This window comes from Rhineura floridana, chromosome 2, assembly GCF_030035675.1.
Source record: "Rhineura floridana isolate rRhiFlo1 chromosome 2, rRhiFlo1.hap2, whole genome shotgun sequence".
In the NCBI taxonomy this organism is placed as follows: Eukaryota; Metazoa; Chordata; class Lepidosauria; order Squamata; family Rhineuridae; genus Rhineura; species Rhineura floridana.
In genome coordinates this window covers 76749693-76766573 of record NC_084481.1, presented here as the reverse complement: position 1 = coordinate 76766573, position 16881 = coordinate 76749693, and the positions used below count along the sequence as shown (strand labels likewise).

The 16881-nt window shown below is 39.5% G+C and overlaps 1 protein-coding gene across 2 annotated transcripts in view; it reads left to right on the top strand.

Moving 5' to 3' along the window:
- The window catches only part of CCDC93 (coiled-coil domain containing 93), a 90196-nt gene extending 73585 nt beyond the window's left edge, over positions 1–16611 (top strand). For both annotated transcript variants that reach the window (XM_061608967.1, XM_061608968.1), the window contains exons 17-23: positions 1774–1845; positions 2161–2269; positions 6714–6796; positions 12151–12188; positions 13894–13978; positions 15503–15616; positions 16256–16611. In XM_061608967.1, coding sequence (XP_061464951.1) covers positions 1774–1845; positions 2161–2269; positions 6714–6796; positions 12151–12188; positions 13894–13978; positions 15503–15616; positions 16256–16309 — 555 coding nt within the window. In that variant the 3' untranslated portion in view covers positions 16310–16611. The remainder of the gene's footprint in view (positions 1–1773; positions 1846–2160; positions 2270–6713; positions 6797–12150; positions 12189–13893; positions 13979–15502; positions 15617–16255) is intronic.
- Positions 16612–16881: the final 270 nt, after the last annotated feature.

Here is a 16881-nt window from a genome sequence, read left to right as displayed (position 1 = left end):
CCCTTGCTTCAGTTAAGTGTTGCTTTTCTTTAGAATGCTGCCTGCATTCATGATGTGATTTTGTTTCATGTTGTTTAAAGAACACTTTATTTCACTAACAAAATATTTTGTATTTGGACTCCTGCACAATTCTTGAAGGCAGTTTATCATACACAGAATTAGTACTTGGGCACTGGTACATGGTGGGTACAAAATATACATGTGCCATGATAATGTCAAAGGGTGTCTGAGTATTCAATATTTTTGGTAGTGTGTCCCTTTAAGTGCACTGAATCAATAATCAGACCAGTTTAGTTTGCCAGGTCTGTGTATTTCAAAAAGACTAACATCAGAACACGTGTTCTGACTGATGTGGCATGCGGGTGTTTTCTGCTTGGATCTCTAAATTATTAAAAATAGAGAAGGCGGCATGAAGTACTCAGTTCAGAGGATCCATCAAACCTTGTGCTCCCCTTTTTGAGGACAGCTTCCCTGTTGTTTAGCACTAGTTTGATGCAATGTCTGAATTGACAAACTGGAGCATTTGCACTGCAAACCAGAATCAAAAAACTAGTTCAAACCTTGGCTTCTGATTCTGGATTGGAGAGCAAGCACTAACCATAGTTTGCCGATTCAGAAGTCATGACAAGCTGTTGTTAGTTTTTAACAGAAAACTGAAAAAGCAAGTTTTCAAGGAAGAGTCTGTGCACAAGCCTACAACAGGTTCCAATTGTCCATATAATAGACAAAAGCATACTTTGTCCTTTCCTGGAACAAATCAGAACTCCAAGAAAACTTTCCCAGGATTTTATTTCCCATAAGGAGGACTATGTTGAAAATACTTCCAATAGGCTTGTCACATGCTCTATTTTTTATTTTTCCACCTGACAGTGTGCCTTTTAACAACAAGCAGAGCCTCAGCAGGTTCAACTTTACCCAGAAGGCACTTATGGAGGAGGGGGTATGTTTTCCCCCCTCTGTTTTGCTGTGCAGTTTGTTTTTAGGTTAACATAGCGAATACATAGTTTCACTAGTTAAGATAACATATTGGGTCAGATCCACAGAAATCTGTGCAGAAAGGAGCCGGCAGAACATGGCTTTCTTGTCTCCTCCGCCCCTCAGCATCTCCAAAAAGGGTATTCTGGGGGCCCCTACTGAATAGAATAGACTGTGAAGGGATGGGGGGGGAGATGAGGATCTCTAACAACTGGGCAAGAGGTCAGTTTTCTTTTGCCCCATTGCCAGGGTTCCTCCTCCTTTACCTCTCCACACTACACCCCACCCCATTTTCAGCAGGCTCCCCTGACTATTAGAAAGCAGGGGAAGGAAATTTCAGGGAGCTGCAATGGGAGAATGGTGTGTGTGCAAAAGTCACATTTGGCCAGTCCCTTTCCACATGCATTTCTTTGGATCCCAATCCAGTATTTATTTATTTTCAAGGTACCCTGAAAATATTTGGGTAGTCCCCTTCCCTCATTATATACAATGAAAAAAGCAGACCTTATAACCGTCCCTGGTAAGAATTATAATAGGTTGGTCTCCTGTAGTATTCTGCGTACAGCTACCCATTCCTGAGGATTGATTTGAGAAGAAATTGTAGAACAGGAATTTCCAATGCAAACTACTAAATAGAAAATAGAATCTATGCAAGCAGTTGAAATGTTTGTATCTTCAGTATAGAACCAATATAAACCCTGAGCCTGGTATGCATAAAGAATCTTTGTCATAATAGTTTTGATTGAATTTGTTTGGTATGAATCAGAAATAGGTTTTGTTTTATGTCTCAAATGTTAGGAACCTGCTAAAATTATAGACCAACAATACAAAACTGAGAAAGATAAATTGCAGAAGATCAGACTGCTTCTGGTGAGTTTTCCAAAATGTTACCTCTTATGAGGTTGGAAGATGTATTTGTTTAAATTCATTCTTGCCCTGTACAGTACAGTTTCTAGTTAACGTGCAAATGCCAGCTTCTTTTGCAATGACTGTTTTAAAAGTTTAAATACAGTTTCCAAGTAATGATTTGAAAAATGTCACCTTTTGCAATGGAGTGTTGAGGGTTGCGGTGGTGGGGTGGCGGCTACATGGTAGCATTTTATTCTATTATAAGGTTGTTTTTGAATATTAGATTTTTTTAAAAAACCTACTCAGTTTTTGTATATTGTTCTTAACTCCTCTCAGGCCCGACGAAACAGAGAAATAGCCATATTACAACGCAAGATTGATGAGGTACCCAGCAGAGCTGAGTTAACACAGTACCAGAAAAGATTTATTGAACTTTACGGGCAAGGTATGTATATCAAATGGGAAGTGTATTCCTCATAGCTAAGCACTGTAAACCTATGGAGCATGGCAACTGCATCTTGTTAATGCTGTTGTGTTGATGGCTTTTTTGTCATTCATGTTGTATTTTTTCACAAACTCACAGGGTTTTCCAAAACGTTTATTTAAAAATTCCCTTGAGGCCAAAGACTTGGTATTTGTAATTGTTTTTGGAGTTATTTCTTACATGTCTATAGCTGGGTTTGCCAGTTAGAGCCATAATCTGTATTTTAAGAGCTGCTTGTTTGGTGCGAGTTGAAGGGCTTATTAGTAATGTCACTAGGCAAAAATCTCTACGTGTAGTGGAATATCAGGACTGCCCCACCACTGCCATATTTACGAGTTACTGTGTGATGTGCAGCATTCATGCTTGTATCTAGTCCCTACTACCTTCTTCCACTTCAGTAAGAACATGTGTGTGCTCAAGGCATGCATACCAATACATGCATGCACGTACATGTGCATGGAATGCAAGACTAGGAAGCTTTCTTCACCCTCACTACTCCAGCATGTATGTAATGTGATTGCTGCAACCTAGCCCATGCTTGTGCGTGTTCCACCTTTAGTGGACAACCCTTCAGCAGCAACAGCTCCTCTATTCACCGAGCACTACCTTGGTGTTTAAGACTTAATGCAGGTCAATGGAAGCCCACACTTTTGTTGTTTTCCAAATACTTGTTACTCTGGTGAAATGTTTTGTTCCTGGAGGACCTCTGCATGACATAGGGGTACCCCAGCCCCCCAAAAAGGGCAAAGCAGAGATGACAGAAGAAGAAAAAGAAACTGAAAATCAGATATACTGTTTTCAATAGGTTCTTTTTGGCTCTGATATCCAGATATAAACTCATCCCATTGGAAAGGTCTCTTTGTTCTCGGCCCCCATCTTCTACCTGCAGCAGTTTGCTCCATTTGTTCACCTTGTTTTATCCCTCATGTTTGACAATGGAGCTCTTTTTTGTGGATCTTGTATGTTTACTCCTTCGTCTTCCATTCCCAGAGATGGTGGGGAAGCTGTTCGTTTACACTAGATAAAAATCTGCAAGGCAGGATGTGAGGCATCTAGCTGCTGCATACTCTTTGGGACAGGTTGGGATGCACTGGTAAACAAGCCCACATATCCATTTGACACTTTGGGTCAGTCTGTAGATTAAAGACCAGAGTGGTCTGTCCTCTCAACAAATGTAGGTGCAGGACAGTGGCAAATTGGCAAAAGGGGGGAAAAAACGTCCCCTGCTTGCCTCCGTTAGCCAGCTCTGCTGCTGTTGTTGCTTCTGATCCAGCGAGAACATAAGTGTAAGAAGAGCGTGCTGGATCAGACCAGTGGTCCGTCTACTCCAGCAACCTCTTCTCACGATGGCCAACCAGATGTCCATGGGAAACCCATAAGCAGGTGAGGCTCTCCAACTCCCTCCCTCTCTCTTTTGCTCTAGGAAGGGCCGGGCGACAGGGAGAGTCCTCCTTCAGAGCAAGGCATTTTGGGCAGGGTGGCTGTGAGAGTACCTATGCTACTGCCATTCTGCTGTGGCAATATAAAAATGCTGCCTAAACTTAGGAAGGGGAGGAGTTTAAAGTTACCGTAGTTGCAAACCGCAGTGGTGGCAGGGGCTTCTATAGCTGCCCTGTCCAGAATGCCTTGGTCCGAGAAAAGACACCCTTGGCCCTAGAGCGAGGCAGGGAAGGAAGAGGAGGCAAAGAGCTTTGCTGCTGCTGCTAGAACAATATCAAAAGGGGAAAAAACAAGCAGGGAGGAGGGGCACTGCCAGCAGAGGAGATGAAGAGGAGTTGTGGGCAGCTCAAGTGGGGCAGTCTCTTGTGCCAGCCCTGATTAAGTCTGTACATGGTGGTTTTGACTTCATGAAATAAGTTTCAGGAAACTGCAAAGCTGTTTTTGCACTCCTTTAAAGCCTTAGATATTGGAAAGTTGATGTGGTGTTTTTTTTTTGCTGGCATCAAGTTACTGTTGTAACTATGGTTCTTGACCATTTTATTTGTATACACCGTACTGTTCCTCTTTGCTTCTTCCCTTCGTTGGGCACATTGCCCTGAACTGCACACAGTGGCACAATTAGACATGACAGATGGGAAGCAGACGCCATGGGAGCTTATGGGTTATTGGGGGCTTTAAAACTCTGTGTAGTTTTGTGCATATTTGAAAAGGCAACACAACACAATTTACCCACTTCCCTGCTATACTTTTTAGTTACAGGTTGTCTGACCCCTATTTCTTAGCTCCAGGCAAGAAATTCATTTGCAAGGGTGATGTATATTAACTGTGGAAGGGGTTTTATTGAATGTCGAGGTCCTTTTTTGAATTCTTAATTTTCTCCAGAAACACGTATTAGACACCACTCTCATTCTTTTTCTCTTGAAGTCATGAGGATTAGTAACTGCCTTTGTGTTAGACATTAATTAAGACTCCCCATGCAGGTTGCTGCTCCTTTGGTAATGTAAATCTGGGATTTGTTTATCCCTCTAAATGTTCTATAGAAGTTGAATTTTATTCCCAGATATAGGCAAGTCATCACCATATGGAATGTATTGCAAGTGTTGTATACTCCCCTTCCAAAATCTCATTCATACCGTGGTTTGGAGAAGATTGGGGGGGGGTATTTGCATTTGTAAAAAAAATGACTAGTTCTTATAGTTGGAATGATAGATTTCAATTTTATGCTGGTAAAAATTAGTTTTCAAGTTTATGCTGGTAAAAATTAGTAGTGTGACCTTTTGTATTGAACGAGTTGTTCCCGTCACTACTGCTATACTTCTGAATTTTTACTAGTATATGATAGTAGTTGCGTTGACATTTCTCATTGACTTTTCTTCAAGACATCTACTTGGGGAGTGTGTGTGTGTCTGTGTGTACATGCATATATTCGTACTGATGCTACATCAGCAGCCAAAGCACAATAATATATGGATTTTACTGCTCTGTCTCTTCAGGCAATTCGGTACTATTAATGGCTATAAAGAGTGTTCCGTGTCAGGAAGCACATTACCTCTCCTTAGACCAGAACCATCATTGTATCACTGTCCCAGCCATGCTTAATGTAGTGAATTGATGATTTAGGAGAATTCTACCTTTTTGTCTGCCTGATCTATGCTAAACGAGCATTGCAAATCATTTACAATAACCCTTTATGCTTTACAAGCTGAAATTCTGTCACTTCCAATAAATTTATGTTAGCTACAATTCACAGAATGTTGGTTTTATGTCAGGCTTTTGTAGGTTGGCAACGTACTTGGGCGTGTGTATTTTTCCCTCCTAACATTTCTTTCCCTCACTGTGCATTTTTATAACATATTAAACACTTAAAAGAACTTTTGCAAAATTGCATTTCCAGATTTTGGCTGGGATCCAAATAGGTTCTTGCAGGAGTCCTAAAGGGCTTCCTTACACTTGAAGAATGTTTACCAGTTTTTTGTTTCTCATGAAATCCCAGGTCAGAGGGCCCCCAACCTTTGGGGATGATTTTTCAGGAGGGAGAATATGGGGTGGGGTGGGTGAAAAATTGTGCACACATGGAAGACTTCTTATCCTTCTGTTAAGCTGAAAAGCCTATACATTTCCCCCTTCAAAGCTAATGGGAACTTTGGGAAGGAGGGGATTAGATCAGGGCTGTAACATGGGGACAAAATTTTGTGGTCCTGATTCTAAACCCTTTCTGCCATCTGTCTGTGTTTTGTAATGGAAGAAGACATCAGAAATTCCCATTATGGAGCTCCCATGCCAGGTGTAGTTTGGCACTTGGAAGGCCCTAAACTGTACTGGCAGCATGATGAGACGTTCCAATATTCGTTACTTGTGGGTTTTAATACTTGGTTCGCTTACTATTTTTAGGAAGGTTTTGTTGTAAATTGCACAAAACCTGTAAAACAAGAGGGATTTAAATGTTATTTCTTTGTTTGCTTTTAAAGATTAAAATCCTGACTGGTGTGAGTGAGATTAGATTTGGACATTGTGAAAGCCAGGGGGAAAGATGTTAGTTAGTAAAACCAGGTGCTGGGAAATGGAACAAGCTTAGGAAAAACATAAAAGTTGGTGATTCTCATAGTGCATTTCTATAAATGCCTACTTAGGTAAGCACAATTGAGTTCAGTGGGACTTACTCTTGGGTAAATTATTATAGGATTAGGCAGTACACAAGTTCTGGAGAAGAAGTCCCACTATAATCTGCATTGAATTGCACTCAAAATTGAATGAGTTTTGTCCAGTCCGTGAGAAAGTTGGCATTCACTAAACATTTTAACTTAATTAAGTCCAGGAAAGGGTATTTTCATCTTAATGGTGCCCAACAAGTGAAGTATCAAGCACTGTACACCTACATTTGGGGTAAAGTTTCTAGGCCTGCTTTATTGTGCTATATATATTTGTTTTTGATTTCTGTTTTGTTAAACTCTTAATTTGTTTGTAGTGTCAGCAACTCACAAAGAAACTAAGCAGTTCTTTACTCTCTATAACACACTGGATGATAAGAAGGTGTATTTGGAGAAAGAGGTAAGCTGCTCATCAGATGTTCTAGCTGATTGCAAAGCATATTCCTTCCTCCCCCCCCCCCGGTATAATCTGTTATTTTTGTATTAAGGGAACTGTGGAGAATGTACTTGGGTTGTTGCTTTTCTCTCATTTGTTTGTGAAGAGTAGGGTGCCTCTTTGAAAGCATTCCATCGACCTAACGGGCAGTATCCATTCAAATTTATTCTTTGGCTGCTATCCTCTGCTTTTACTGGTCTGATTTTTTTCTCCCCGTGTTTTTGAAAGTGAATATCGATAGATGAAATGAAATGTCTATATTTTGAAAGAAAATATTGTTGTTGATTTGAAAGTATTGATAAAGGAATGTGGCTTTGCCGCCGCCGCCACCACCTCTGCTGAGACCGATCAGTTTTCACGTTAGCAGGAAAGGAAAGGAGAAAAGTAAATTACAGTGCGTCCCCTTCCTTGGCATGCCTTAAGTCCTTAACATGGGCATGTCTTAGCTTGCTTTCTTCTGCTTAGATCTTGCATTATTCGAGTGCGGGGAGTGGCAGAGAGAAAAACTTGTACTACTATGCTGTGAATAAAATCAATAGAACAATATATTTGAGAGAACGTTCGAGGGGAAACCTGCTGAAGTTTAGTGCAAATAGGATCACTCCGCAATGATGGGGAAAATACAGACCATTGAAAAATCTGGCGATGAATCCATATTCAGCTGAATTCTCATTCATCCCTAGTGAAGAGGGTTATTTTGCATGAGTTCAAGCTTTCCTTAAAGCAGGGGTGGCTGGGGAACTTGTGGCTCTCCCCAAATGATGCTGGACTACAACTCCCATCATCCCTGACCATTGGCTATGATGGGAAATATTGGTGTCTGCTTGACCGGGGGTCCTGAAGAAATTGAAAACACAGGCGTGTAGCAAAGGTAGACCTAGATTGGTTACGTGCGCACGGTCAGTCTCCCATGTTTGGTGGAGCTCTGCAATGTGGCACTGCTTGCATAGGGTTTTTACACATTTTAGAACAAAGACATTAGCATATCCAATCAAGGGGTTATACATGAGCATTACATAGTGGTTACGCTGTCTACATTAATCTTCTAGCCAATCAGGTAATTTCTCAGTAATTCTAATACCAGCACATTTCAGCTATGAACTAGCTACATTACAGTGTTATTTTGTCCCAGGCCTTGGAAAGCACTGGGATGTTCAGTACAAGTCCTGTTTCACTTATCTTATCTTTGGAGTCAAGCTGTACTAAGCATTCCAGGCATACCAGTTACCATGGATACCAGGCCGAGGAGACAGCCTCAAGGAGAGGATTTTTAGCTGAGAGAATGAGGAGAATTTTTATAATAGAAAATATTAGAAGAATTCTAGTTCTCTAAAGAAATATATTTGTATATAAAAACAATCCTCCTTCAGCTGTGCTGGCTTACGCTGATGGAATTGGAGTACAATAACATCTGGAGGGCCACAGGTTCCCTGCCCTCGTTAAGATATTTACATCACTTCATAAGTTTTTTTTTTTTTAAGGACTGCACAATGCTTTAGTTTGCCATATCTAGTAAATTGGTTACAGAGTAACTTAGCATAGGTAGGATATCTTCTCTGCTTCTCCACATAGGAGTTCTTAAGTAAATTGCAAGGTGTAATATTATTCTCTTGCTGCATTGAGACTGATGAGAGCGAGGCCAGACATCAGGGATGCTGCTTAATGAGAGGCATTATAACTGTAGTAGTTAATATTCATTATCTTTTCCTTTCCTTGACAAGATTATGACAGCACTGAGAATACAGTGATTTTAAAAGTTTCCTATGAAGAACTAAGTGTTAAATTTAGAAATACTGCCTCACTCTGTATCAAGGAGGCTATAGCACATGCTTTGCATGCAAAAGATTGCAGATTCAATCACTTTCATTTCCAGGTAGGGCTGAAAGAGACCTTGCCTGAAACCCAGAAGAGCTGCTGCCAGTCAGTGACAATACTAAGCTAGATAGACCAGTGGCTTGACAGGCAACTTCCTATGTTCCTAACTGTGAATTCAGACTTTATGTTAGAAACTGGCTGTTTTTTCCATAAGCAGAATCTGTTCACATAAAGAGAGAGCCTTGGATCCAAAGATCCTGCTCTGCTGTCCCCAGACACAATTGAGCCAATTTTGGGAGAGCACAGAGATGAAAATGGGGAGGAAATTGGCAATCCCCCTGAGCAGAAATGGGATCCCTGGATCCAAAGCAAATATATCAGGTGTTAGTAAGCTTTACTAACAAAGCTCAGTGCTTTGTCTTGGCGCCTGGGAGATGAACATGAGAGATCTAAAAAGGCTCAATTTGAATGTTTATGACTAACTGGAAGTACTGTTTCTTTTTAAAAAAAAAATAGATCTTGTGCACAATGGCTGAATGTGTTTGCTCTTGGAGAGAAATAGGAAGTGAAAGACCAAAGTATGCAGAAAGTAGTCAGACTTTGTTTCTTTACTCTTGTGAGCCAGACACTGAGTCCAGAACATAAGTGAAGGTGGAGGCCGCAGCTAGACTCTGGTAAACGTTTATTGGCACCCAATAAACTCACGATGCTGCATGATTTCTTTCTGAATTTACTTCATCACTCAAAACATTTGTGGTCTTCATAGGCTAAAACCAGCACTGTAACATGCTGGGAGGGAAAGCAAGTGAGCTGGAAGTATGAGTGTTGCTTTTGTGTGAATGCATGGAGCAAGGGAGACATGTTTATGTAAACTGCTTTGAAGTTTTTGTTGATTAAGTGGAATATAATTATTGTTAAATAAAATAATGAGTTGGTTCCTGAATGGGATTCCGCTCACAGAAGAGGGCTTTCCCAACTCCTGCTTCAGCCCTTCTGAGGAGCCAGGGGTTCCTAAGGAATGGCATTGGGATATGCTGAACAGAGCTGGCTGCTGTGTGAGTGAGGGAGAGAGGAATGTTGAAAGTCACACCTCCCCCTTGCTCTCCCTTCACGTAAGAAGCTCTTTGAATTCAATGGGGAGGGAAAAGTCTGGTCTGGAGTATGTGGATTAAATCTAACAGTAGATTCTAATCTGGGCTGTCTCAGGTAATCCTGTCAGAATGAAACTGCTTCAAGGCTTTTGCTTAAAAAAGAGGTAAATACATATGAATCTGCCTTTAAACTGAGACAGTTAGTCCATCTATTCTGATTTTGACTTTTCTGACAGGCAGCAGTTCTCCAAGGTTTTGCTTTGGATACAGTTAAACATATGATTGATTGCCCTGTTGAATTTGGCAGTGTGCTGTTTCATGTCAGTGTTCTTTATAAAAGGGGAAAGGTGGAGGGGGGACCCAAGGTTTTTTAATGGCTTGTGTTTGAGTTGTTTTGCTGGGTAAATAAAAAATGGATCCTGTCCTTTCCAGCAGCTGTGGCTGAGCAAGAAGGCTAGCAGAGCAAAAAGGAAGATAGTACTGCAATAGCACTGTGACAGGCAAGGGGGAATTTTTGTCTACAGTTTAGACTTTAAAAGGGGTCACCAACCTTTTTGGACCAGTGGGCACATTTCAAATTTTGAGAAAGTGCTGTGGGTCACCAAATAGCTGCCATGTGGTGTGGCGTGATACAACACGGAAAAATCATCCTTCCAAACCAATAAGAATACAAGGAGGCATCCAGCTCCAGAAACCACTTTGCGCTATTCTGACATTTTTTTAAAAAATTCCTAAAATAAGAGTGTGTGTATTTGTATCTCATGAGTCAGCAATCTGGCACCCACAGGCACCAGGGTGCCCAATTTTGAAGCCATGGGGCAGAAATGGGTTTTTTACCTCCTGAACTATAAGGAACACCTGAACTGTAAGGAACCTCTTTCGTTTTGCCAGTTTATGGGGAGCGGGCAAAAAAACAATTTAAAAAGAAGAAGAAACCATCAACATTAATAAAGAAAATTATTTATGTGTCCACTGGTCCTCCACAGTGTCAAGCAGACATAAAGCATCCATTCCCATAAAAAGAACTGAGAAAAAGGGAGAACCAAGATTCAATGAAACATTTTATTCATCATGCTAAAATAAAACATTCCATAATCAATTTTTTCTTCATTTTTTCAATTTTTCCGTTTTGGGGGTGGGGGGAAACAAAAAAGGCTTTGGAAAAAAATGGGGGGAAACGGTTTGTTTGTTTTTCAATTTTTCTGTTTGTTTTTTCGGGCCTTCACATCTCTATGGGTGCTAGGTTGGTGATCCTTGGCTTAGTCAGTGGCAGCTGCTACAGTGGTTCAGAAACCTGAGCCTGATCTTATGCTTTCCACAGCAGGACACACGGTAAACTTGTATTGATTCTTTGAAAAAACAGCCAAGTGGGTTCTTTGACACAGTAGCACAAGTGATCATGAAAATGTACTCAATCTTTTCAAATATACTGAAGCAGTGTTTTCATTATATACATATTAGTAAGAGAAGTTATAACTGCAGCATAACTGCAGTACCTTGTCTTGATGTACCAAGATTAATTAACTCTTTTATGAAATATTCAATGGTACTTCAAGAATGAAAGGCCTTTCTAGTTAGTGCTAGGCATTTTGAATGTGTGGCTGGCATCTTTATGTGGACTAAAAGGATTAGAATGGGTGGCACAGTATAAATAGGTGACTGTGACATCGAACTCAGTTGCTACTTCATACATCTTCTTGGGTACCTTTCCTGATAAGCGAAGTTTATTACTCTTATCTGATCTCAGCCTTGAAATAATAACAGGATGCTAATGTATCTCACATTGTTTTACCAAGTAATTACTGAAGTGAATCTGGTGTAGCACATTCCACCAACCAATCAGGAGCTTCATTCCCTTACTATCCAGAATTCACTGGGTTATGTTTTGTAAATCTGGTTATCTATCCCTATGTAAGTTGTACTCTCAACAGTGCCATCTACTTTTTTGGGGGGTGCCTTTTTAGAACTCAGTTCATTTAATGACTACCTAGTTCTTTTTTAATTTGTAGTCATTTAAGTTCCTTGCCAACACATGATTTGTGGGCAATGCTCTGAATAAGCTAGCTCTATTGCATTTCAAGCATTATTCTTAGGTTAGCACAGTACTCCTTCACACATGCATGTTCATTATTTGATGGCTGCAAGCATTTGTGAATAAGCCACCAACCACCACAAAAAGAACTTGCCTGTAATTTGGTATGGCCTCAGATACAATGTTTTTGAAGAAGTTAGTTAACATACACTCGACTCCCAGTAATCAAGTAACAAGTAATCTAGTGCAGAAAAATCTGTATGATCCTGAATAAGCCAATCCACAGCATTTTCTGAACCAATCCTGTTGCTTCAAAGACATTCAGTTTTTCACATGGAAATTTTTGCATAAAAATAAATCCTTTTGTCTGTCTTTTCCAGGTTAACTTGCTGAATTCAATTCATGACAACTTCCAGCAGTAAGTAGTTCTACTCTCTTTTCAGTAGGCTGGTAAGAATAATCATACTAGCACAGTTTGGCCATTTTGCCTTCCTTATAATGACCAGCCTTGATTTAAGAAACAGTTGTGTGCCTTTTAATTTTGGGAATGGAGGTCATTGAAATTTGTGGAATGATTTAAAATCATGTATTCCATACCTTAAATTGTGCATTTGACATTCTGCTCTTAAATTATTCATGTAATACTTGTTTCAGTTCCTTTTTTTTCTGGAACTTTATGACAAATGGTTTTCAAGGGAGAATGCAGAAAATTATCCTACATTTTTTGTCATACAAAGGCACACTGTAATAGTCTAATCCTAGGTATTCATGACTGTTGAAATCATTGAGGCTTAAATAAGCATAATTTGGATCCAAATAGGCCAGTCTATGCATGCAAAGCTCTAGCAATGTTTTTTACTCCCTGGAATCCTGCTGGCCTTTGGGACAGCTTTTCGGAGAGGGGAGAAGGCTTCCCACATGCGCATGAAACTTGGCCTAATTTAGGCTGCCATCCTGTGCCCTCTTACCTGAAGATAAATGCCATTAAAGTCAGTGAGACTTACGTCTGGGTGAACAAACTTGATTGCACTGTTAGTTATTTTCTGATCATATTTTTAGGAGTGAAGCCTACATCCCATTTTTCATTGCTTTCAGAATGAAAGGGCTCTGCTGATTATTGCATAAAATAGATTATTATGATTTATTGAATTATATAGCGGCCCATCAATAAATATTCCCTGGATGTCTTACGGAAAAAAAATACAAAAAAAAAAAATACAATGATTAAAATCAACAAAAACATTTTTAAAAGACCGCAAAAAAACCCAAAACCCATTACAACAGAGATGGCATAACACAGCCCAGATTTAAAACACAAAAAGCCTGGATAAATAAAAAGGTCTTTGCTTAGAAAAAGCACACAATGTGCCTCTCTGGAGATACTATTCCATATTTGGGGTGCTGTTACGAAAAAGGCCCTCTTCATAGTCACTGTGCTTTTTTAAAATTAATTTTTATTTGTGAATTTAGCAAAATGGGGTGGGAGGAAATTATTTGAAAAAAAGGAAAAGAGAAAAATGTGTAATAAAAAAACAGTATCAGCTCACATTAAGGATGCAATAACCATCAGTACATCTGTCTGAAGTTAAACATATAAATTAATATAAATCTTCCAGATGTCCAAAACTATGGCCACATGAAATAGATGTCTATAAGAAATATATTCAAATTTAGCTGGGGCAATGTAGTCCTCAGACCGTTGTGTGATAGATGGTGGTTGTTTATCCTTCCAGGCTCGAAGTATAAGTTACTTTGTGGCTATAAGGGCTTGCAAAATCCACTGTAGTCACTATGCTTGGTGGGAGCACCTTCAGTAGGGCCTCCTAAGAGATCTTAAGCATATATGAGAAGAGGTAGTCTTTCAAGTAACATGGTTCCAAGCCCTTTAGAGCTTTATAGGTTAATATCCTCATCATAATATGAAAAATTGGTAGGCATACACAATGTTCTCTCTTCTTTTTTTCAGTCACTCACCTTGGCCCACAGTATTTTTATCTGTCAAGCAAAGTTTGACTTCCAAAATCTATCTTGAAAGGCAGCTGTGCAGGCTGGAAACATCAAGCATGGACACTTTGCTCCTTTGCTTAATGCTTTCTTGACATTGGAACCCATTTTCCTTTCAGTGCCATGGCTTCTTCTGGTGCACGAGACCAGTTTCTGCGGCAGATGGAACAGATTGTAGAAGGAATTAAACAGAATCGGATGAAGGTTAGGTTAATTCCTTTTCATAGAAGTTTTGGTGTTTTTTTGAAACCTCACCAGAATCTTTGTAAGTTGTATAGGAAGACACAAACGAATAGAACATCTGGAATATGCTTTCATTCCTTGCACTGGTACATTATCTTCATTAACATGTGAGCTTCATTATCCTATGGAGCATACCACAACATTCTAGCAATTCAAATAGAACCAGAGGGTGAAGATACACTTCTGTACCAAGGGTAGTGGAGATGGTTTGCTTTCATTTGCTCTGCCTTGAAAACAAATGCCTCGGAATGTATAGATGTGTGGTCTTCCAGTTCATGACCATCACCTGTTGAAGCACATGCATAATTCTGACCCTAAGTCCCTTATTTGCCAAAAATTTATTTGCTTCATTCTTTCAATCCCTCCTTTCACTTCACTCACAGAGAGCCTCCCTTCAAAATGGACCTACACAGCAGTGGAGAACATACACTTTTGAATTTAAGAGGGGTTGGGTCGAACCAGGAGTGAGATATCCCTTATAAGAGAGCCACTGTTGTTTAGGGTAGACAGTACTGGACTTAATAATTGGTTTGATTTTGCCAAAGGCAGTTCCTTCATCATTCATCCAGGAACATATCTCTGGCTAAAGATAACACTTGGATTTAAATTAATTAGTCAGGATTTTACACATACATCAAAATTGTTCAAATGATGGCATAACAAATATGAGAGGTTTGATACCTAAAGTATGATCTTGCTGTCTCTGCAGCCCCCTGCATTGAAAGGATCCCCTGTTCTTTTTCATAAGTCAACCTGATAAGTCTTTTAATGGCAGGAAGTGTTGAACTTTGAAAAGAAAAAAAAAGCCAGCTGTATTAGTACACAACCAAGTTCACTTCAGTTATCAAAGTGGAAGATATTTCCTTCTTGCGTAGCATTTTTTCCTTACCCATGGGGGTGAGGCAAGCTCCAAGGGTCTCCTGCTTCTGGCACAAAGCTCCAGTGTGGGTCCAGACACAGTGGGATGTGTCTGAACCATAATGCAAGTGTCCTTGGATAAGATAAGGTAGGGCAGACACCTCTCATGAACAGAAGAGCAAAAATGCACTTGATCTTGATTTCAGTTTATAAATACATACCATGAAGGTCATGAGGCTTCTTGCTTTTGGGATTTTAAGCAGGAAATTAACCTTAGGTGGCTTGTGGCACTCAAGGGTTCATAGCAGTGTTGCTTTTTAAACTTTTTGATATATCTTACTCTTCCCTAGTGTATAATACCTAATGTTTCTATTATCTGAAGAAGCATAAATGCAGGGCACTGTAGTTTGTTCTTTTTAAGAAACGAAGGGAAAAAATGCCAGAGGATTTAGTTTGTGGTATTGCGCATTAGAGGAAGGCAATGGTAAACCACCTCTGAATACCACTTACCATGAAAACCCTATTCATAGGATCGCCATAAGTCGGAATCGACTGGAAGGCAGTCCATTTCCATTTTCCATTGTGCATTACAAAGTACTTTAATTCTTTGACACTCGTTACCAACAGATGGAGAAGAAGAAGCAAGAAAACAAAATGAGAAGGGACCAGTTAAATGATGAGTACCTGGAGTTACTGGAGAAACAGAGACTCTACTTCAAAACAGTCAAAGAATTTAAAGAGGTAAAAGGGATAACTGTGGTAGAGAATACAGAGAGAATTTGTCTCAACAGTTCTATGTGTGACACATGGTGGATTGATGTCACACACCTGGATTCAGTACAACTTGGTGATGCCACTATTTCCCACCGTCATTTAGCATTGTAAGATTGTGGAGAGAGCATAAATTAGCCATTCCTAACCTGCTGAATGTGCATCATCCCTGTTGGGTGTGGGGCAGATGAAAGTTATAGTCCAAAACATCTAGAGAGCACTAGCCCGAGGAAGACTGGTGTAAATGAATCTAGCTAAGTGTTGGTTTCAGGAAGCTAAGAGCAATAAGATGGTTTAGTGTTAGCTTGAATTTTCAGGTACTCTCTTGCTTTCCAACGTAATTAATGTGGGCCAATCTTACGCCATTCCAACACCTTTCCCCTTTGACCTATCAATAGATTCCACTTACCTTACATTCCATATTACCTATGGAATTTGTTGAAGACAGACAGCTAATGTGGGCTGCAATTCTATACACTTAGAGTAAGGCCCACTGAATTAGTGAAGTTTACTTCTGGACATTCTGGATTGCACTGCTAATGTCATTGTTTAACTTGTATGTTAGCTTGTTTAATGTTTTAAATCTCCCATCTATTTGTTTATCAACAGGAATGCCGCAAAAATGAAATACTTTTATCCAAGTTGAAAGGCAGGAGTTCTTGAAGAATTTCAGACATCAGTTCATTTGTATGATTGCGTTTATTCTCTACACTCTCATTTTGATTCACCCAGTGACTAGATTGATTCATTTTCAAGATTTAATGTAGCATAGCAATTGGAAAATACTACTTTGATTTCTTGTGTGTGTATATAAAAAGACACAAAAAGTGACATTGCTTTATACTTGATTTACCTTGCACTAGTCAAACATTTCAGAAAAAAATCACATGCATTAGAAAACATGTATCATGTGTTTAACAAACAGAATAAATCAGCATGTATAAATAAAAATATCCAAATTTGTCTGACTGACTAACTTACAATAATAAATGCATTTTGAAGCCTTTTTTCTATTCATAAGAAACTAGGTGTTTTAGATGACTTTTTATCCATTAGAGAAGCATTGCAGATAAAAACCAGAAACACTTCACTAACAGTGATGAATGCAGAAATTTAGGTTTGCCTAATTCTTGTGACAAGTTACGTCATTGGCACCTATAACTCTGCATAAATCACAGAAACATCCACACCACAAACAACAAAATTGGATAGCACTTTTAGAATTTTCTAAATCT